General features: G+C 51.6%; 1 protein-coding gene across 1 annotated transcript; it reads right to left on the reverse strand.

Annotated features, from left to right (window-relative positions):
• Nucleotides 1–585: 585 nt before the first annotated feature.
• LOC149329454 (uncharacterized) lies at nt 586–17,011 on the reverse strand. The gene is made up of 3 exons (XM_089559247.1): nt 16,900–17,011; nt 1,973–2,328; nt 586–1,459 (listed from the first exon to the last, which is right to left on the reverse strand). Exons 1-3 carry the CDS (start codon nt 17,009–17,011, stop codon nt 1,403–1,405), a joined length of 525 nt encoding a protein of 174 aa, XP_089415373.1. The 3' UTR covers nt 586–1,402.
• Nucleotides 17,012–20,406: the final 3,395 nt, after the last annotated feature.

Genomic DNA, 20,406 nt, shown 5'->3' on the forward strand with positions numbered 1-20,406 from the left:
ATTAACACTTTATATGAAACGACGATCTGCGTATTTGTGATTGAATGCGTAGAGCAACTATGAATTGGTAAATAAACCTCGAAAAAAAAATTGTCAGTGGTTTAGCTGTCGTTAAACCTGGAGCATTGCGAATGCAACAAGGAGAGACAGAGAGGCGATGGAGAGCGCGAGGCAGCGGCGGCGGCCCCGGCACGCTACCTACGCGCCGCTACTGCGCATGCGCAACTGGCGAGCGCGGCGGCGGCACCTCTGAGTCCCCCGTGCAGCGACGGCTGCGGCGCACCAGCTGTGCGCCATGTGACGTCACTGCTCCTCCCGCGTGCGCAGTATGGCCTTTCGTCAGCTCCGCGAAATGGCTCGGTGACTTACGTAGTGTTGCTTTAGCAAAAAAAGAGGGCGCCAGCGCTGGGAGCAGTGCTTTTGGAGCATCAGCGTGGACGCATCGGCTGCTGGTTCAGCTTTACCATATGATCGTGATAGTGAGGAAGACAGATTAAGTCGTCCAAAAGGACAGATGAAGTTAATTTCCTAATTGTGAGGAAATTATGCACCATTGGACCTAGTGGGAAAGAAAAATTCGCTTTTAATAGCTTAGAACAGGTTATTCCTCCGGAACCAAAAAGTTGGCAAGTTAGTGAATGTTTTGCATTTTGCACAGTGCGAAAAAATGAGGAAATACGCATACACCGCGTTTCGTGTGTGTGCGTGTTTCTTTCTTAGACCTCGTTTTTACGCGGTGTACAAAATGCAGTTCCAGCGGGGCTGAGCCCAATTATCTACATATAGATTCTCTGGCCTATAGAAATCAGCTTTACGAGCATTCTAATATTTTTACTGACATTCTAAAAACTGATTTACCACAAATGAGCTGATTAAATACTTCCGAACAAGTAATGCGGGGAAGTAAAAGAAACCTTCAGTTATTCTTTAATCTCTAAAGCAACTCAGATGTATGTAAAAAAACTGTCTACACCTCGCTATGAGCTCCAATTTTATGATCTTTCAGGAATGAATACTGAGTCCTAGTTCGCTCACAGACTTCGTAAGTTAGGCCGCGCAGAAAGCCAGACTCCACACTCTTTCCAGCGGCTTCTGTGCCTTTTAGGCGTCGGCATATATTACGAAACAAATTCCTCCCGTAGGTACGGAAGGGATTTATTAGATCCCTGGAGACGACGTTCGAGCGGCACAATTTTTTGAGCGCCGCGCTTTTGAGCGAACGCAGGGTGGTATGCCTCCCACAAGCATTGCACACACAATGGTCGACTCTGGTGCCGAACTTCACTGGAGGCCGCAGCACTTAGTGATAGTGATTCCGAGGAACAGTATATGCAGCGCTTGCGGACTGGTGCACAACCTTTGCGCGCTGTTTCCCTGCATGCATGTCCTGTGCGATTATTGTTCAGCGTAGTGCGGAGAGGAAGTTGGTAGCGTCTGCCCACTGGACGGCGCCAACGGCCTGGGAAAAAAGAGGTCAGCTGTAAGTAATGGCGCGCCGAAGAGCTTCTGAAAGTTGGTATGCGGGGAGGGTGCTGAAATTTAGTTTACAATGTGTGGTCACGTGTTGGTTTTCGGAGAAACTAGTTTGTACACCTCTCAATAGGATTTCTTGCTGCTCTTTTTTTTTACGGTATACGAATCCTCCACTACGCAAATATTATAAAATCTTTCGAGAGTACTGTACAGAGTACCGTAGTTAATCTAGGGTACCATGACCGTGGTTTACAGGCTCGCTTCTTCCAGGACGCAACATAGACAACAGCGCGGTACGTGGACCAGCAAAACTAAATTCAGCTTTGAAAAGAGTCAATTCTACCCCAAAAAGCTTATATTTGAAAAAAAAATTTGGCAGTGTTCGCTGATACATCCGATATAGCTATCGATTGCGTGAAAGTCACCTTCAACCATGCGATGCTTAATGGAATCAAATCCTAAAGCGCACGTCCACTTGATTTTTTTTCTCATCCCTTACCTCTCTGCGAAGCATCTCATCTGCAGGGCAGTCCCTCCAATCGACGTCCTCTTCCTGGAACTCGCACCCGTCCAGCGGGCAGATGTGTGAGGCCTGCGCAGCGCACTGCTTGTAGCAGGACTCGCACAGCACGTGCATGCATTGAAGGAATGCGCTCCTCTTGCGCACCAATCCACAGGCGCTGCACACCCTGTGCTGTGGAATAGGCTTGACGAAGAGTAGCGGCCGCCAGTCGAGTTCTGGAGAAAACCCCACAAGCGTGTACAGCGTGCCTCCTAGAGGAATCTTGTTCAACACGTCCGTTCGCTTCGCTTGGAAATGAAAGAACGTCCTCTTACGGCCCGCCGAAGTCCGCTCTGATTAGTTCTTACTTCGAGCCGTTGCCATGGAGACAATCGTAGAATGCGGCCTTTTATGTATACCCCGTTGATAACACGGCGGAGCTCGTGTGACGTGGGCTTTAGTAATTAGCTCTGTTCCGTTCTTCCTTTATCTCACTTCGTTGTCGGAAGGCGTGAAAGGTACAGAGGGCAAAACTCGTGTTTAGAATGAGCGAAGTGTGTCTTCCGCAGATCCCAAAGCAGCGGCGACCAGGAAAGCAAGAAATGAAGAAGAAATCCTACGATTTTAGCTTAAAATGCTTACATCCAGGTCATTTTTAATCAAATGCTATTGCTAGATACCACGTGTTCAGACTGAAACAAGCCCAGAACGTGTTCCAGACAACCGTTTTGCCCTCTGTACACTAAATTATTATCTTCAGACTGAAAAACAATTGAAGCATTTCAGCAGGAAAGCGTAACTTTCAAAAGAGGGGGTGGCGTGAGAACCTTTTTTCGGTTCGCGGATGAACAATAATGTCATTCAATACGCGCTCCATTTCTTACTAGGATATGGAAATAAGCCCATCTTCTAACCCCAGTAAAAAGCCTGGTAGCGAAATCATCAACTTCTTCAAATCGCCGTACAAGTTCACAGACGTCACAACGTCCCAATTCAGCTGTGATGTCAGCTTACGTGGTGCCCATTTTACACACACTTTCATGAAGAAGAACACATCATGAGTAATACAATGTGCTTAATCAATACCTAGGTCCAGAGCTCTGGCAGCTTCAACCAATTCGCTCACCGATTTTGAGGCGACAGCCTTTCCTGGCGCATGAGTGTCGTGGACGGAAGCTGTGACATAAGCTGGAGACGGAAATTGTCCGCAAAAGTGTCCGCACGAACTGCCAATCATAAGTTGTATGGTAATTAGAATAAAAAGTAAACGTTGATTAGCAACAGATTATGGCAGCGATGATGTTGATTTGATAATGATAGCTACTTATATAGTGCTAAATAGTCAGTGATAGGGCTAGAGATAGTGATACCTAGTAGGATAGTGATAGTTGGTGATAGCGATGATGATGATAGTGATGATGACAGAAATAAAAATCGGAAATGAAATAAAAAAACAAAAAATGGAAATTAAAACGGCAGGGAGAAAGACAGGAAAGGGAAAGGGTATCGCATTTCCGCTCTTTACAAGACTTAATTTCAATCCGGTAGTTTGCTTGATGACTAACTCTTCGTCAACTGCAAGGCTGTATGACGTCAAAACTCGAGATACTCGTCCCGTGCGAGGCCCGACGCTCAGAGACGTCGGGGAATTTTTCCATTTCCTTTTTCGCTGAGAGAGTTGCTGTTGTTGTATGTATGCATCACGCGTAACTTTGCTTCTACGTTGAGTTTCGGTCGATTTTATAGCGATAGCAGTAAAGTTCGTACACCCCTGGGGTGCAAAAATGAAATCTTCTGTAGTGGATTATAAGGCCGGCACATGGCGCAAACACCATTATAACATATAGGAATGAAAACAGTTTGCGATGAAACTAAAATTCATATAATATAAGAAACGAACCGGGGCCCTTGCGTAGTGGGTCAGGTAATTACCGCCAACGTTCCTGCCGCCGACAGCCATCGACGTTCGCTATGTTCCGAGTATTTTGGGAGCACAGGGCAAAAAAGTGGCTGTGGTTCAACTTCTCTAAGCCAGGAAAGCTCTGTTAAGCATGGTTAGCGACGGTTTAGCTTTGGTTCATCTTTATTGCTTCATGACTTCATGACCGAGAGCAAATCGTTTCAGCCAGAGCAAATCACGTGATGCCTAGCTTCCGTGCCTCCAGTGCAAGAGCCAGCCTCCAGAGCGGCGGCCGGGGCAGCGGTGGTGGTGGAGAAAACTTTTATTTGGCGGAATAGAGTTTGAGAGCCACAGAGTGGGCCCGCTACAAGGTCGGCGTCCCTAGTCCGGAGCACCATATGAAGAGGCTCCGTCTCTCGCCCGTTTCACCAGAGCCTTTTGGGACTCAAGCGAGGAGCAGTTGAGGAGGGCAGTCTCCCATGCCTCTCGGGATGGGGTAGCGGAAGGGGGGAGGTGGGGATTTGGAGTACATGCCCACACCATGTGGAAGATATCACAGGTCTCCCCAAAGTGCGGGCATCGCCCATCCATGTTAGGATCGTAATGTTCGATGATTGCAGCACAGAGTTGAGTACCTGTCTTCAGGCGCCTTAAAGTTCGCTCCTCCGTCTTACTCAGCCCCTTTTCAGGGGCCAGGTAAAGGCGGTGGTTGTCGTTGTAATGTGTTATGATTTCCCTGAACCGCAGCAGCGGCTGGTTTGTGTCCGATCCAGAAGAGCTGGGATGAAGAGCCCGGTGAGTAAGCGCTCGGGCACGCGCGTCAGCGGCCTCATTACCTCGTAAGCCCTGATGGCCAGGAACCCAAATGACTATTTCGGTGTTGGATCAGTGGCAGCCCGTCTTAGAATACAAGCGGCTAAGGGGGAGATCTCCCCTGCCAGGTAATGATCACATGCTTTTCGGGAGTACGTGATGATGATTCTGGAATTTGCGTGGGCGGCAGCAAGCGCTATCGCTGCTACCTCGGCTCGCATTGAATCGGCGCAGCGGCGTACGTGACTGTCAAGCCCGTAGCTATGGCGTCGATGGAGAAGAATATCGATGCACCTGTCACGCGCGATTTTGCACATGCGGCGCGTCCCGTTAGAGAGAGAGAGAGAGAGAAAACTTTATTTACAAAGGAATTCGGGGCACGCCCCAGGGTCCCCGCACGACCCCACTGCACTCAATTGTTTATGTTCCTGAGGTCCATAACACTGGCAGCACGGCCGGTGGCGATGGTCTGCACGGCCGGGTCCTCCGAATGCAGCAGGGTCTCCCAGTCCTCCCAGGTCTTGAGGTTCTCTAGGTCCCGCGGGGGAGGGTCCGCCGGGCAGAGGGAAAGGATGTGGAGGGAAGAAGCGAAGGGTTCTGGGCATAGGGCGCAAGCAGGAGTGGGGAAGGAGGGATGATAGTGGGTTAGGGTAAGGGGCGAGGGGAGAGTATGTGTTTGTAATCTGCGCCAGAGTGTTGCGTGTCTGTTATCTAGGGAGGGGTGGGGCGGGGGGTAGAGCTGGCGAGAGACTCTGTATGCCTGGGTCAGCTCACTGAATGAGTGCATGCGATCCTTCGTGAATCCCCGATCCGAGGCCACCTGAGCCCGGTTTAAAGAACCTCGGGCTAAAAGGTTGGCGGCCTCGTTTCCGGGATTCCCGGAGTGCGCAGGCACCCATATCAGCTCCACTTGGCGGGGCGGGGGTGCATCGGGCGAGTCCAGTATGCCAAAAGCAGGGACATGAACTCGGCCTCGAGCAAAATTTAGAATCGCAGTTTTAGAGTCAGTTAAAATATACCGGGCTTCCGTGCGGGTTATAGCAAGTGCAATGGCGGCTTCCTCTGCAGCCTCTGGGGACGTATCTGGAGGGAGAGGTAGTGTGAGGAGGGTGGATGAAGAGGAGTCCACCGCAGCTGCTGTCGCTTCATCACCCGTGCAGGCAGCGTCCACCCATACGGCGTGCGGCTGGGGGCCGTACGCTCGATGGAGTGCCTTCGCACGGGCTCTGCGGCGCTGCTCATGGTGGGACGGGTGCATATTCCTCGGGAGCGGCCTGATGAGAAGCTCTCGGTGAAGGGATCGTGGGATGGCGAGAAGGGTTGGGTCGTTGGCCGGTATTTTGATTCCCAGGGAGTCCAGGATATACCGACCTGTGGAAGTTTTTGTGAGCCTGATGTATTGGGCCTGTCGGTGGGCCTCCACCAGTTCCCCGATCGTGTTGTGGAGGCCCAGGCCTAGTAATCTGTCTGTGGGTGTGTTGAGGGGAAGATGAAGTGCTACCTTGAATGCCTTGCGAATCAAAGCATCCAAAGCGTTTATGTCATGTTTGGATAGTTGTAAGTATGGGGTAGTGTACAGTACACGGCTGAGGACAAAGGCATGAATGAGGCGACATAGGTCGCGCTCCTTCATGCCTCTATGATGTACCGAAACCCTGCGGATGAAGTGCGATATCGCGCCTGCAACCTGCTTGAGTTTCTTGAGGGTAGTGGTGTTTTTGCCATCGTTCTGGATGTGCAAGCCCAATACACGGAGGGTGCCAACCTCAGGTACCGGGTAACCATTCAATTCAATGACAATGGGGGAGCGGGGACAGCGGTGGTTCTTAGGCCGGATGAGGAGCAGTTCGGACTTCTCTGGGGAGCAAGATAGTCCGATGGTCCGTGCGTAATTTTGGGTGAGGGTGGCTGCTTCCTGTAAGGTGTTCTCTATGTCGCCGTCACTGCCGTGGGTGGTCCACAGGGTGATATCGTCGGCATAAAGAGTGTGCTTGAGGTGGGGAATAGTTGCCAATTTCCGGGCGATGGGTATGAGGGTTATGTTAAAGAGAAAGGGGGAAAGGACGGACCCTTGAGGGGTGCCGATACTCTGAAGTGTGTAGGAGGTGGAAGACAGAGGCCCGAAGTGTATCTCAGCCGTGCGGTCAGTCAGGAATGCTTGAATGTAGGCATACGTGCGCACACCCACATTCAATGGGGATAGAGCAGTCATGATCGCCTGATGTTCAATGCGATCAAAAGCTTTGGAGAGATCCAAAGCTAAGACTGCCTTGGTGTGACCTGGAAGAAGCGGGTCAAAAAGGTCGTGTGTGAGTTGCAGCATGGCATCCTGTGCGGATAGATGAGGGCGGAATCCCACCATGCTATGTGGGTAGATATTGTTGTCCGCCATGTGACTTGTGAGTCTCGCTAACACAACATGCTCGAGGAGCTTCCCGAGGCATGAGGTTAGCGAAATCGGGCGAAGGTTTTGAATGGTGAGTGGTTTGTTGGGTTTTGGTATAAATATTACCTTCGCGTGGCGCCAGGACTGCGGGAGGTTACCCTCCCTCCAGCACTGGTTGAAGTATTTCGTAATGTGGGTGATCGATTGGTCATCCAGATTACGGAGCATGGAGTTTGTGATGTGCGGAGTTGGCGCGGAAAGTCAGGAGGGCCGCTCTGACTTCCGTCCCCGTGATGTCGGTGTCGAGTGTTGGATTTTCTTGTCCTGTGTAGTGCGGTAGAGGTATGGCGCCGCCTGGAGATGTGTACATGGTTTGAAGTGTGTCTAGAAGGGTTTCGGGATCGTCAATGTGTTCATGTGTGAGGCGTGTCACGTGGTGCTGTGCTGCTGATTTGGTGCGTGTGGGGTCAATGAGGTGTCGGAGGAGTTGCCATGCACGTTTGCTGGACAGGTTTCCGGCGATGCCGTCACATATCTGTCCCCAGTTGGATCGACAGAGCTCCTCAGAGTGCTGTTGGATTTGTGTCTGCAGCGCGGCCAGCCGCTTTTTAAGCGTTCTGTTGTGTTTGTTGCCTTTCCAGCGTTCCAGGATGCTGTGATAAGCCTCCCAGAGGTGGGCTAGGCGTGTGTCAAGGGTCGGTGTTTCGGTTGTAGTTTCAATGTGTCGTGTGTTGTGGTGAACGTCATGCTTGAGTGATTGCACCCATGCATCGATGTCTGCGATGGGAGTGTCTGGGAGGGCGGTGCGTGCAGCGCGAAAGGCATCCCAGTTAATGAGTTCGTGTGTCATATTTGCGTGACGGGGTGGTTTGTATGGGACAGTGATTTGTATAATGTAATGATCACTGCCCAGTGTATGTTGTGTTCTGTTCCAGGTAACGCCGCGGATACAGCGGCTCAGCGTCAGGTCCGGACTGGTGTCCATGCTGACACTGTTGCCGATCCGCGTAGGCCTCTGAAACGTGTTGTGCACAGTGAGTTGGAGGTTCTGCAGGAGCAGCCAGAGCCTGCGACCTCGATGTGTCGTGGTTGTGTATCCCCAGTCAGTATGCTGACTGTTGAAGTCCCCACCGATGAGTAGGGGATGTTTCCCTGCTAGATGGTGTAGCTTTCGCAGAAGTGATTCTAGCGGGGCCATCGGCAGGGACGGGGGGTGGTATATGTTTGCTATAAATATAGAAGGAAGTGAATGTGTGTGATGTATAATTTCCGTGATCACGCAGGGCGTCTCAGACGTAATGTGATGAGTTTTGTAGGTGAGGCTGCGGTGGATGAGTGTGGACGCCCTGGGTGTGTTAGTGGTATCCGAGTGTGTAGATGTGTAGCTGGGGAGGGTTGCTCGGTGTGCAGTCTCCTGGAGAAGAAGTATGTGGGGCGTGGGTGTGATGGTGGGAAGGAGAAGTTGCAGAGGTGCGCGCTTTGCCCGGAAGCCGCGGCAGTTCCAAGTTATAATGGGGAGATAATTAGTGTTCCCCCCCGCCATATTGGATGGTGGGGGGATTGAGGAGGGTATTAAGACGGGTGTCAATTGGTATGTGTGGCTCAGGGAAGTAGTTTTGTGCTTGTGGAGGTAGGATGGGGGGAGTGGAGGGGGTTTGAAGTTGGGTGAAGCGATGGGTAAGATTATGCTCCAAGAGCTCCATCATCTTGGTAAGCATAGCGTTCATGCGCTGCTCAAGTTTTTCGGTGAGGGCGGCGGCAAGGTGATTGAATCTGGCCTCGAGGCGGGCGTCTAGCTCCTTTAGTTTATGGTCAAATTTTGCTTCGAGTGCTGCTAATTTAGCGTCTATTTCTGGGGGCACGGGAGGGGGTGTGGCGTCTGTGGTGCGCTGTTTCTTTGCAGGAGGGGTGCTCGAAGTGTCTGTGGATGATGAGCTCGAATTAATGACAGGGGGTGCGGGTTGAGGGGGCATGGAGGGGGCGGGGGTGCTTAGGAGAGAGGAAAGGCGGCTTACCTCGTCACGCAAGGCCTTGAGTTCCTGGTCTCTCGGGTCTGCTTGGGAGGACTGGGGTGGCGGGGGTTGACGGGTGGTTTTGCCGGAAACGCGGTCTGCCCAGGTGAGACGCGTGGCGTTCTTGCTGCCATTCTGCCGGCTTGTAGAAGGCGACCGGGAAGCCGTCGAGCTGCGTCTGCTGGCTGTGCCTGGTTGATCGCAGCGGGAAAGCCGCGATGTACCCGGAGGAGAGAGAGCGTTCTTCGGGGACGCTAGTTTGCGGCCCCGTCCCTTGCAGTTCCCGGTGCCGGTCATATGAGGGCCTCCGCAGAGAATGCAGCTGAGGGTGCATGAGGGCGCATCTTCCTTTGGGTGGGACTGCCCACAGCGGGGGCACTTATGGGATCTTGGGTGGACACACACGTCTTCCCGGTGACCAGGGACGCGGCAGTTTGTGCAGGCGTCTATATGCCCTCGATAGGGTGTGCACCTGTGGAGGGCTCCTCCATAAAGGACGGCGCGTGGGACAGGTCCAGCCCGGAAAGTTATTAAGATGGAACGCGTGGAGCCCATTCGGCGGGCGTCCACGATGAGGGCGTCTGGGTTGCCGGTGAGCAGGTCTTGCAGGAGCTCTGACGGGGTCTCATTCCAATAAGCATTGGAGATGACTCCGCGTACTGCTCCGTCCGGCGGGGCTATGTAAGGTGCTACGGCGAATTCCTTGCCTTGGTGTGTGATGGTGTTCACCCGAACCAGAGCGAGCGCGTCATCCTTTAGGGGCGTGCTTACGGTGCAGGTGTTGTTGACCGGGTGTACCCTGATTTGGGTACGCGCTGGCTCCTTAAGCTGGGACGCCGCTTGGAGGATGGCCTCTCGTAGTTGTCAGGGTGGAAGCAGGTCCAGCTGCAGCCCGCCTCGTGATCTAAAAACGATCTTGTAATCTGCAGCAGGAAGCGGTGGCTGCTGCCGCGAACGCTGCGCAGCTGTGCGCGTTGCTTGCAGGTGCGCTGACTTTTCAAGGCATGGAGACTTGGGGGTACCGGTAGCAGAGGCTGCGCCCTCCTGGCGTCGGGTTGTTGAAAGGACGTCCTTGGAGCGAGCAGGCACACTAAGAATGTGCGTCCAGACCCTTGGGTCGTAGTCGTTGGGGTTAAGAACCTCTCCCTGCACCTGCACCTCCATGATGGCGTTGGTGGCGGAAGCGTCCGTCGGAGTAGGCCTAGCTCAGGCGGAGAGGTCACAGAGAAGAAAGGGCCGTGGGTGCCCGAAAAAGGGCGTAGGCGGGCCAAAAATTGATGGCGTGCAGCGCTCACATTCGCAGATCCGTGGGTGGTGAAATTTTGGCTGATGATGCTGGCGATTGGCGAATTCCGCTGTCTTTGTGCGGAGCCGATGTGGGTCAAATCTAGGAGCCAGATGACCTTCAGTCTCAGCATGGGAGGAGCAGCTTTTCGCTCTAATAAGAAGAGCCCTAACGAACGGCTTTGAAGCAGTTCCTTCGTGATGCTCTGTGTTCCTGCTAAATGCAAATTTGCCTTTGAAGAATTAAATACGAACTTCATGCGCTATTGGTGTGTAGGCACTAATCCGGTGAGTACCAACCCCGAGCAATATCGTCCACTGTCTGTTCCCTAGACGTTTCGCAGCTGGCCTAGCGTGAGCGTTCCGTCTCGCCGTACTGGGATTGGGATTGGGATTGGGGTAAACTTTATTTGTGCCTGCAGTTGGACGCTCGCGCGCCCCGACGAGGGCCTACGTCGTCTACGAGGCTGCCGTTACTCGGCGCGGGTCTCCGCTCGCCGTTGCCGGCTCGCTGGATCCTTGCCTTTCGAGCGCCCCGAGGACCTGCTGGACGGCCCATAGCTGTTGGTCATGGTCGTTGCTCTTCGCGGCTGCCTCCAGCCGCGGCGGGATTGTTCCTGATCTTGCTTCCTTTGGATTTTTTATGCAGTCCCACAGGATGTGCGTGTGATCTGCCGGCTCCCTCCGGCAGACTCTACACGTATCGGTCGGGTAGGTCTCGGGGTACATGCGATGCATCAGTCTCGGGCTCGGTAGCGATCCGGTCTGGAGCTGTCTCAGTAGTACCGCCTCCGCTCGACTCAGCCTCGGGTGCGGGGGTGGGAGAGTCCTGCGAGCCAGGCGGTAGGCCTTCGTGATTTCGCTGTAGTCGGTCATGCGGTCCTTGGCTCCGAACCACGTCGGACGGTGTGTTGCCGGGGCGCGGTTGGTTAGCGCTCGCGCCGCTGCATGTGCCGTCTCATTGTGGTTCGCACTGCGTTCCGACGCGTCGCCCGCGTGCGCCGGAAACCACTTGATTCTTACTCTTCTGTCTTGCAGTTTAGTCGCTCGTAGTACGCGCTCGGCCTCCCTGCAGACTTGGCCTTTGGCGAAGTTTCGCACCGCCTGTCTCGAGTCACTCAGCACCGTGTAGCAGTCTGCGTCGGCAATGGCCAGGGCGATGGCCACCTCCTCCGCTTGTTCCGCTCCGGCGCCTCTCACGCTCGCTGCCGTCCTCGTGGCGCCGGTCGACGCCTGTATGACGACCGCTGCGAAGGCGTTCCGTTGGTATTCGGCCGCGTCCACGTACCGCGCGTGCTCGTCGTTGGCGTGCAGGTCGATGAGAGCCTTGGCCCTCGCCGCTCTTCTTTCCTTGTTATACTCGGGGTTCATGTTCTTGGGTATGGGGTCGATTCTGGTCTGGCGTCGGACCTCTTCGGGGACGGGGAGCTTCGTCTGCGCGTCGTTCGAGTGTCCTATTCCCAGGTCGTCCAGTATCTTCCTCCCGGCTTTGGTCGTGGACAGCCGCTCCAGTTGAGAGGTCCGTTGCGCTTCGGCTATTTCTTCGAGCGTGTTGTGGATCCCGAGTTGTAAGAGGCGGGTCGTGCTCGTGGACTCGAACAGGCCCAGCGCCGCCTTGTACGCTCTCCTGATGATTACGTTAATTTTGTTGCGTTCGTGTTGCAGCCATCTATGGTAGGCTGCAACGTACGCGACGTGGCTGATGATGAAGGATTGGACGAGCCTGATTAGGCTCTCCTCTCTCATGCCAGCCTTCCGGGAAGTGACTCTTTTGAGGAGTCGCATAGCGTTGGCCGCTTTTGCCGTGAGACGGGCGATGGTTTCGCCGTTTCTTCCATGCTTTTCGATGACCATGCCTAGGATCCTGATTTTGCTGACCTCGGGGATCACGTTGCCGGATTTGGTTACGATTCTGATTTTTTCGCATTCGCGTTGTCTGGTCTTGCATCTGCCATTGTTGGTAGGTGGGAGTATGAGGAGCTCCGATTTGCTCGGCGAACATCTCAAGCCGGTGCCTTCCAGGTGGTCTTCTATCGCGTCGACGGCTGCTTGCAGAGCGCCCTCGATGTGGGCGTCACTGCCGCCGGTCACCCACAGTGTGATATCGTCCGCGTAGATGGTGTGCCTGACGTCTTCGATGTCCGCGAGCTTCTCGGCCACTCCGATCATTACCAGGTTGAACAGCATCGGCGAAATGACCGATCCCTGCGGTGTGCCGGTGCTCCCGAGCTTCTTCCTCTCATCGTCGTCGTATACGTGCACAAATCCGTGCTTTCACACCGATTTGAATGTCGTGAACATTCTCTGTAGTTTTTATTTACCAACGAACCGACCATAACTAATGTCGTCACCGCAACTCCAAACGGGGAAGAAAGGAAGAAAATGGCGAACCCGTGAGCAGCTTGTCGCCATTCGCGGAAGCGTTATCATCGACATGGTTATCTAGCTCTCAGCGCTGCTGCTGCGCAGAAATCTCCTTATCTCAATTTCTCTTTATTTTTGTTCCTATCGCCAACGGTACAACGCTACGTGCCTTGCCGCTCATCGCTGTTGCTTGTATGACCTTTGCCTAGTTCCCCGTAACTGCATCGCGGTACCAGGAGTGATGATGTTTTAACTACGCTGGTATTGGTTTTTGATTTTCGCATATTATATGGTTTACTGTACTGTGCACACATTGACTCATGACATTTAGTATACGTGCGTGTATTTTGAGAGCGCGAGCGCCCGCGCGCCACTGGAGAGTGGCATCTGAAACTCGTTGCAAGCCCGCGCTGCCACATCGCCTCTGTTTTATGTGTGTTTACTTCACACCATTGGACACCTTGCACGCTCTTCGACCGAGCGAAGCCCGCTGGCAGTCTGGATACCGCAGTCTTTTGTGTGAAAGTGAAAATTGGTTTTTAGGAAAGGAAATGACGCAGTAGCTGTCTCACATATCTCGGTGGACACCTGAACCGCGCCGTAAGGGAAGGGATAAAAGAGGGGGTCAAAGAAGAAAGGAAGGAAGAGGTGGCGTAGTGGAGTGCGCCGGAATAACTTCGACCACCTGGGGATCATTATAACGTGCACCGACATCGCACAGCACACGGGCGCCTTTATCGTTCCGCCTCTATCGAAACGCGGCCGCCGCGGTCGGCTTCGATTTCGGGTACTCCGGCTTGTATGATAAATTACGGCAACCACGACTGCATAGTAAAACGGCCTAGTAAGAACTGAAACAATAGACACCTTTAGCATACCGTGTATCGTTTTACCGTTGCCGTTACCGGAGTATCGGGATCCGCGCACCACCGCTGAGCACGCGCTGATTGGTTCCGACGCTGCGGGCGCGAGCACAGCTGTCGGATATGTGGCGCCATCGGGCGCCGTCCAGGCAATTTGAGCATGAGCATTGGCTGCGCGTGGGCCCCCGGTACTCCGGTACCGGTAGCACGGTACACGGTATGCTAAAGGTTGGTTGGTTGGTTTATGGGGTTTAACGTCCCAAAGCGACTACGGGTATGAGAGACGCCGTAGTGGAGGGCTCCGGAAATTTCGACCACCTGGGGTTCTTTTACGTGCACTGACATCGCACAGTACACGCGCCTCTATGAATTCTCCTCCAAAGAAATTCCACTGCCGCGGCCGGGATCGAACCCGCGTCTTTCGGTTCAGCAGCCGAGCACCGTAACCACTCAGCCACCGCGGCGGCCGGTATGCTAAAGGTGTCTAATAGCAACACCGACGCGTTACTATTGGTAGAGCGGTTGTACAGCTGTGATAAAACTCTCTATTAGCTCTGAATTGATATATCTTTTCAATCTTGACTACGATGCTTTAGTACAGAATTTAAGGCCGAATATACGCAGCAGAAAGCATTGTATACTTGTGGAACGAGCCATGACTGAAATGAATTTGCTGTAACAAACTCATTATTGTGCTTGTGTCACACAGCATCACTGTCACGCCTATTTCTGCTTTGAAAGTTCTTTTCATGTCCTTGAAATACGAGGCGATAACCCTTCTGCATTCTAGGAATTCATTCTATTTACACCAAAATAATTTCATTTGCTACTAACTTTTTTTAAATAATTGTTCGTACGAACTAAAAACTTACCACTTTCCTTCCACAAGTGTCAGTAAATGTCAATTCAAGCAGCGGTAAAGAATATGGTCGTAAATGTTCTCTTATGGATATTACATTTTTGTCCTCCCTCTAAAATGCGAAAGCAGTGAGGCACGCATTCAGACAACTGAAATTAACAAACCCACTCGTTGTGCTCGGCTAAGAGAATGTGATATCAGAGTTGTGCCTGTTGACATTTGGGTACGAAGCCAGGTGCAGCAACAATGTTAGTCCAATGACATAGAATAAGTGCGGCTGTAGTTGTGAAGTGCCAAAAGACACTTTATTCTACACACCTGTATTGCCTTTTTTTCTTCAAACAAAGAAAACGAGATATCGATGGGTATGAACGGTCCTGGAAGAACCAGAAGAACGCTGAAAACCACACGGCGGACGCAGAACTGATTACCCAAGCCTAGCCAGCCGCGGACTGCACGGAGCTATCAGGGAGAGTGTGTATAGCCACGGTTTAGCGATTGTCCCCATGACGACGCCTTAGAAAAAAAGAGATAAGAGCGGGCTTTGGCGGTGTGCATGAGGAAGTACCAAGGTAGATATACCATGCTAGCGAAGGCTCCATAGACGCCCATTGGTCCAAAAAATGGCGGCTCATGGGGCACTCCAGCGCCCCCATTTCGGGGGGCAACCTACGTGTGAGTGACGTTAAATGACGTCACGCATACGTATGCTTTTGGCGCGAATTATAAAGTGGTCTTTTTATAGAACCCGCATTTCTCAGCACGCACCAACCTTTGCCAGTCAAATGTGCTCGCGTTCCTGCTAGTTATGGCCTTGTTAATGTACAATTGGGAACTCAATGAAAGTGACTGGCAAAGAAGGCAGTAAAGGCAGCAACACTTTCAGACGCTGGCTAAGGATGCATGATTCGTAGTGGAAACCTTGGTGAAAATACTGGTGCCAGCACTTTCGAGTACATCAAGGTATGATGCACAAAGCACAGGCTCAAGTGCACAGTTTGCAATACAGTGTACGGCAAGTATGGTTTTCATTTTCATGGTTTATTACGGCAACCAAACAAATACAGTAATAAAGCACGCCAACAAAAAATGCGCGTCACAGGCAGCTCAAGCAGTAGTTTTTTTAAGCTGGCTATTCATCTCAATGTTCACTGTGCGGATAGGAAAAAACCCTGAAGTTCCACGAGCGTTGCCAAGTAGGAAATTGAAAAGTATAGAAAACAATGCTACGACAGCAGCTATGTTTACACCTGCATGACAATATTAAAAACAAGTTTTAGCATCAACAAATCTACTCAACGCTAGAGCATTACGCCATACATAGGGCCTGCGCACAACCTCGAGACCTCATTCTTGTCGCTAACCGAAGTAATTTGAAGCAATTTTAATCGAAATAAAATATACATGAAGTGCAGTTTAAAGTGAAGTGCAAGGACATTCAATACACCACTCCTTCCTCGAGTAGGCACAGTATCGAGACGCAGCTATCCTGGCCGCAGATACACAAACAGTTCCAAGTGCTTGGAAGAAGCCCTCAGGTCTCGCAGCTGGCACGGCGTCTTCTCCAGGCTGAGTGTGGTGTCTGGTTCAGACCAGACGCATGACACCGGACCACGCAAGCGCAGTATGCAGAAACACTCTCCTTTATTCGTCACAGTGAAGCCACTTATATAGGAAATCATATTGAATGACGATGACGATGTGATCACTGAAAGAAACAAAACTGAAACAAGAAAGAATACAACATCGCCTCCCGCTTGAAAATACAACATAGTAATTTGCAACAACCAAAATAACACGAACTAAACACTTATTGTTCAGGTAAAGAAAACCCAAATCTTTCTACAGGTCGGCGTACCCTAGTGCTTCGACGCAAAGGTTGCTCCACCGAATCTTCTAAAGGAGCAACCACTTCTTCAGTAACTTGTTTCCGGCAATCGCAACAATTCACCCTGTTCAGCGCCTGCACGGCTTTCAGGCCCAGCGGTACCCGAGTAGTGATGAGGCAATTCCCATGCCCATTGTTCTATTGTCTGCGGTTGATTGCAGGGAACCCGAACTGGTTTAGACGCGTTCCAGCAACGACCGTCGCTCATCAAAAAGCTATTTTTGCCTTTTCTGCCGACAATCTTGAAAGGTCCCATGTAATTTACCGACGCTTTCCCACCACCTGCTGGCTTGCGTACACGAAAGAAGTTCCCTACTCTAAAGGCTGGTCTTTTCGCACCTCGCCTCCTGTCCGTATACTGTTTTGCATACATCTGTTTCGCCTTCACAATTCCTGGGTGACCTTCGTGCGCAAAACCAACCAGGAGCGAGGTTAATTCACTCGGAACAACTACCTGCTCGCCGCGCATCAAAAGGCCATCAACGAAAGAAAGCTCTTCTCGCACGTTAAAGTACGGCATTACTTCTGCTGGCAAAGCTTTTCTAGGCGCCCAACCATGTACCACGTGCACAACAACCTGCTGCAGTGTGCTGTCTACAGCAGTGGCCACCTGCAGCCGTTCCTTTGTTAGGCACTCTGATACAACGGACACAATTTCTTCCTGCATCGTCTGCTACGAATCAGTCAAGAGGTAGGCGTGACAGCGCATCGGCCACGACATTTTGCGATCCCTTTTGGTACTCTATGTCGAAATTATAATACAAAAGTCGAGCTGACCATCTGGATATACGCAAAGGTCGGCGTCCTGTACCGGCAGCTGAAAGTAACGTCACCAGTGCCTGGTGGTCCGTACGTAACAAAACTTTTCTACCCCACAAGAGTGGCAACGCTTGTTCCTCGCCGGACATGCAGTCGAGTTAGCCATATGCGATGACGAGCCGCACCTGTAGCAACTTCCTTGCTCAGAGTCTGACCTTTTTCGCACATCTTGAATCTTGTTCACAGTGCTATGCGCGAATTCCCCGAGCTCTTGTTGTGTTTGCTCAATTGGCTTCCCGATGTCAACAGCACGCTGCAATGTAAGCGAAGACCCTTCATAAAGCATGCGTTCACGTGTTGTTCGTGACGAAGTGTCTTCCAGTAATTGGTCTCGAATCATGCTATCGGTAGCACTGCCAAAATTGCAAGTAGACGCAAGGTTGCGGCAGAACTGCACCCACGTTTTGCACCTGGACATGATGCAGCGTCCACGTTATAGAACTGCACCCAAATGAATACCATATACTCCAAACGTCAATACGCCAAGACTCCTTTCACCTAAATGAAGTACGTTATAACTATGGCAGAAAATGCTCGCGCCAAGCCTCCAAGCCTCAGAGTGCGGTTACGCTCGCCTGATACCACGAGGCTAGCTGCTTTTCTATGCTCAAAGAGTGACGAGAGCGATGCAGCGAAATGAGTTTAAAACTACATTGACGGTCATGTATACGTAGAACGGCAATAACTACTACTGGCCGAATTCAGTTAAGGCACAGTCAATGCGGCGCACATACACATGGTTGAATTTCGATGCTGTCAGTTGCGAGGGGATCCTCAAATTGGCTTCACGGTGCTGCAAAACCCATTAATGTCATGCTCAGAGCTGTTAGGCAGCGCAGTTGGTTTTAAATTGACCATGCGGCAAGTAGATGGCACGTGCTTGCTCATGAGAGCCCGGTGTCAATTTCACGTTGGTGACAGTCGGCTGCACGAAACTAGCTACAAATAAGACAAATGATTTGTGTCTTCTGTACATCTTATGACGGCAAGTGCGTGCCCTGCAATTTGCTAAAATATCCCGATAACATGAAGCCAAGTGCGTATGAAACGGTTACAGCTACGATAGGCGTGGAAAGCCCGACAAAAGCATATCTAGAGCAGACGACAACGGCAACAGCTCACCTGCGAAAGTCCAGCGGGAAGCGGTGTAGTCTTGGTAAGACACCCACGGTACAACCCACGTTGCCACAATGTGCCACGGAGCAAGGTTTCTTCACATGCGGCAAGCTCATCTTGAAATGCAGAGCTAAGCGCTTGAAGCGATGAGCGCGAAGCCTCGGGAAAAGGTTTCGCACTGGCCGTACACCGAAGGAAACGCTGCAGCGGTGCAGCGGGGTGCAGATCTTGCCAAATGGTGACAGAGAGGCGACGGGAAAGGACGACAAAAACTTCTTAAAGGGGCCATTTCTAAACCGGCGAGCGTAATTTGCACGCTTTCCAAGGCGCGCTATAGCAGGCAGCTGGAGATAAGAAATCGCTTCGTAAGCTGCGGCCGGGTATCGAAATAAGGCCTGCAAAGTCGTGCTACAAATGCACCGCACACTCATCAACCGAGGGCGCAACAAGAGCGCTGCAAAAAATTACAAAATTCGGCGTAATGTTTTGCAGAAATAGTTTACCTATTTTATAAACGTGGCAATAAAATATTCACTTCTTTTTGTTGTTTTGTAGCATTTTTATGTGTGCTTTTGAATTTCATGATATAAGTGTTTCGGCCGCCCAAAGTGGCTGTGCTGCAGTCGCGCTAAACCGTTTTTGGGCCCAGCCTTCGCCACCATTCTACATCCACCTTGGAAGTTCCTTCAGTGCTCACTGCAGCGGGCGTCCGTGTCGAACGATGCCGCCTGAAAGTACGCAGTACACGTTGGTCGGGTTCTCCCCGGAGCTCGACTGGAGGCCCCTGAGCTTTTCCAAGCCTCTGCCTTCGAACAGAGTGTGCGCCGCCTGCGGAATAGTGCGAAAGAAGACCGTGTTACTTCCGTGCATCCATGTACTGTGCGAATCTTGCTACGAGCACAGCACGCAGGAAGGCTCGCACGTCTGTCCGCTGGACGGCTACGAGTGCCAGCAAGAGGACGTCGAGTGGAGGGACTGCCCTGCAGAGGAGATGCTTCGAAGGGAGGTAAGCGAGATGGAAAAATAAGTCGGAAAATACGACTGTAGGCTTTATTACTCGCTTCGTTGGAAGTTCGGAACTTTGAGACATAACGTGGAGAGCACGGGACTTCTATGTCAGTAAAAATGGAACAAATGAGTCGTTTGCTCGTATGAGAGCATATCCTCTCAGCCGCGTCGCACTTATAACTTTAGAGTACAGCCGAAAGCTGCGTGAAAAGCAACACGGAATTGTGTGCTGTTACGGAGAGCTTGCGCATTCTACCGATTTTAGGTGCGCGCTTATTTGAACATCCGCCTTTAACAACTCTTGCGCTTCGATAACCAGAGATACTCCTGCATTCTCGCATGTGCCAGTTCAGCAATCATTATCACGCTTCTATGCTTTTGTTCCGATGAAAATCCCGCGAAAATGTTTCGTAACCTTTGTGACAGCTTTTCGGGCGGCGGTAGATATAACAATATTGTCTTGCACCTCGCGCGCATTGCGAAGTGCGTATGAAGTGAACGTCAGTGTGTCAGATTTAGGAACGACGAGGGTCGCATGTGTCTGTGAACTCTGTGATCAAAAGACAGATGTTTGCGGCAAACGAACAGCATGAGCGAAGTAAGCTTGAGAGGGGGTGTTTCTCTGGGCATTGAATGGCGATAACAGCGAACTACGCATCCCGATAAATAATCTGGCTGCCTAGAGCCATGCGCATTCCGACATGCATCATAACGGCAATGCGTTCTGCGATGTATGACAAAATAACAGCTTACTTTGAACTTTTGCTTCCAGTTACCATTTCATTACCATTAATGTTACAGCTCAAACAGGCGAAAAGCGATAGTCTAATTGGCTGGCTAGGCGAATAGCGTTCTCTGTCGCAAGTTCGATAAGGGAAAGAACAATGGTGAACACCTATAGCCGGGGCAGACGCGCGTCATGATAAATACCTCCGCCGTGCGCGTCTTTTGAATGTACAGGCGCGGCCAGAATAATACGGACCACAGGAACGCTGGCAGAACTACGCAGAATTGCTTATGGGCGCTACCTAGCTGTAGGATCTTGAACTATCTGTGCTTGGAAGCTGAGACAGAGCGCCAGTGAGACGGACCCACATTTTGCCGCAGGCCTACCATCAC

The sequence above is a fragment of the Amblyomma mixtum genome, chromosome 9, assembly GCF_055824585.1.
Source record: "Amblyomma mixtum isolate Tamu chromosome 9, ASM5582458v1, whole genome shotgun sequence".
Lineage (NCBI taxonomy): Eukaryota > Metazoa > Arthropoda > Arachnida > Ixodida > Ixodidae > Amblyomma > Amblyomma mixtum.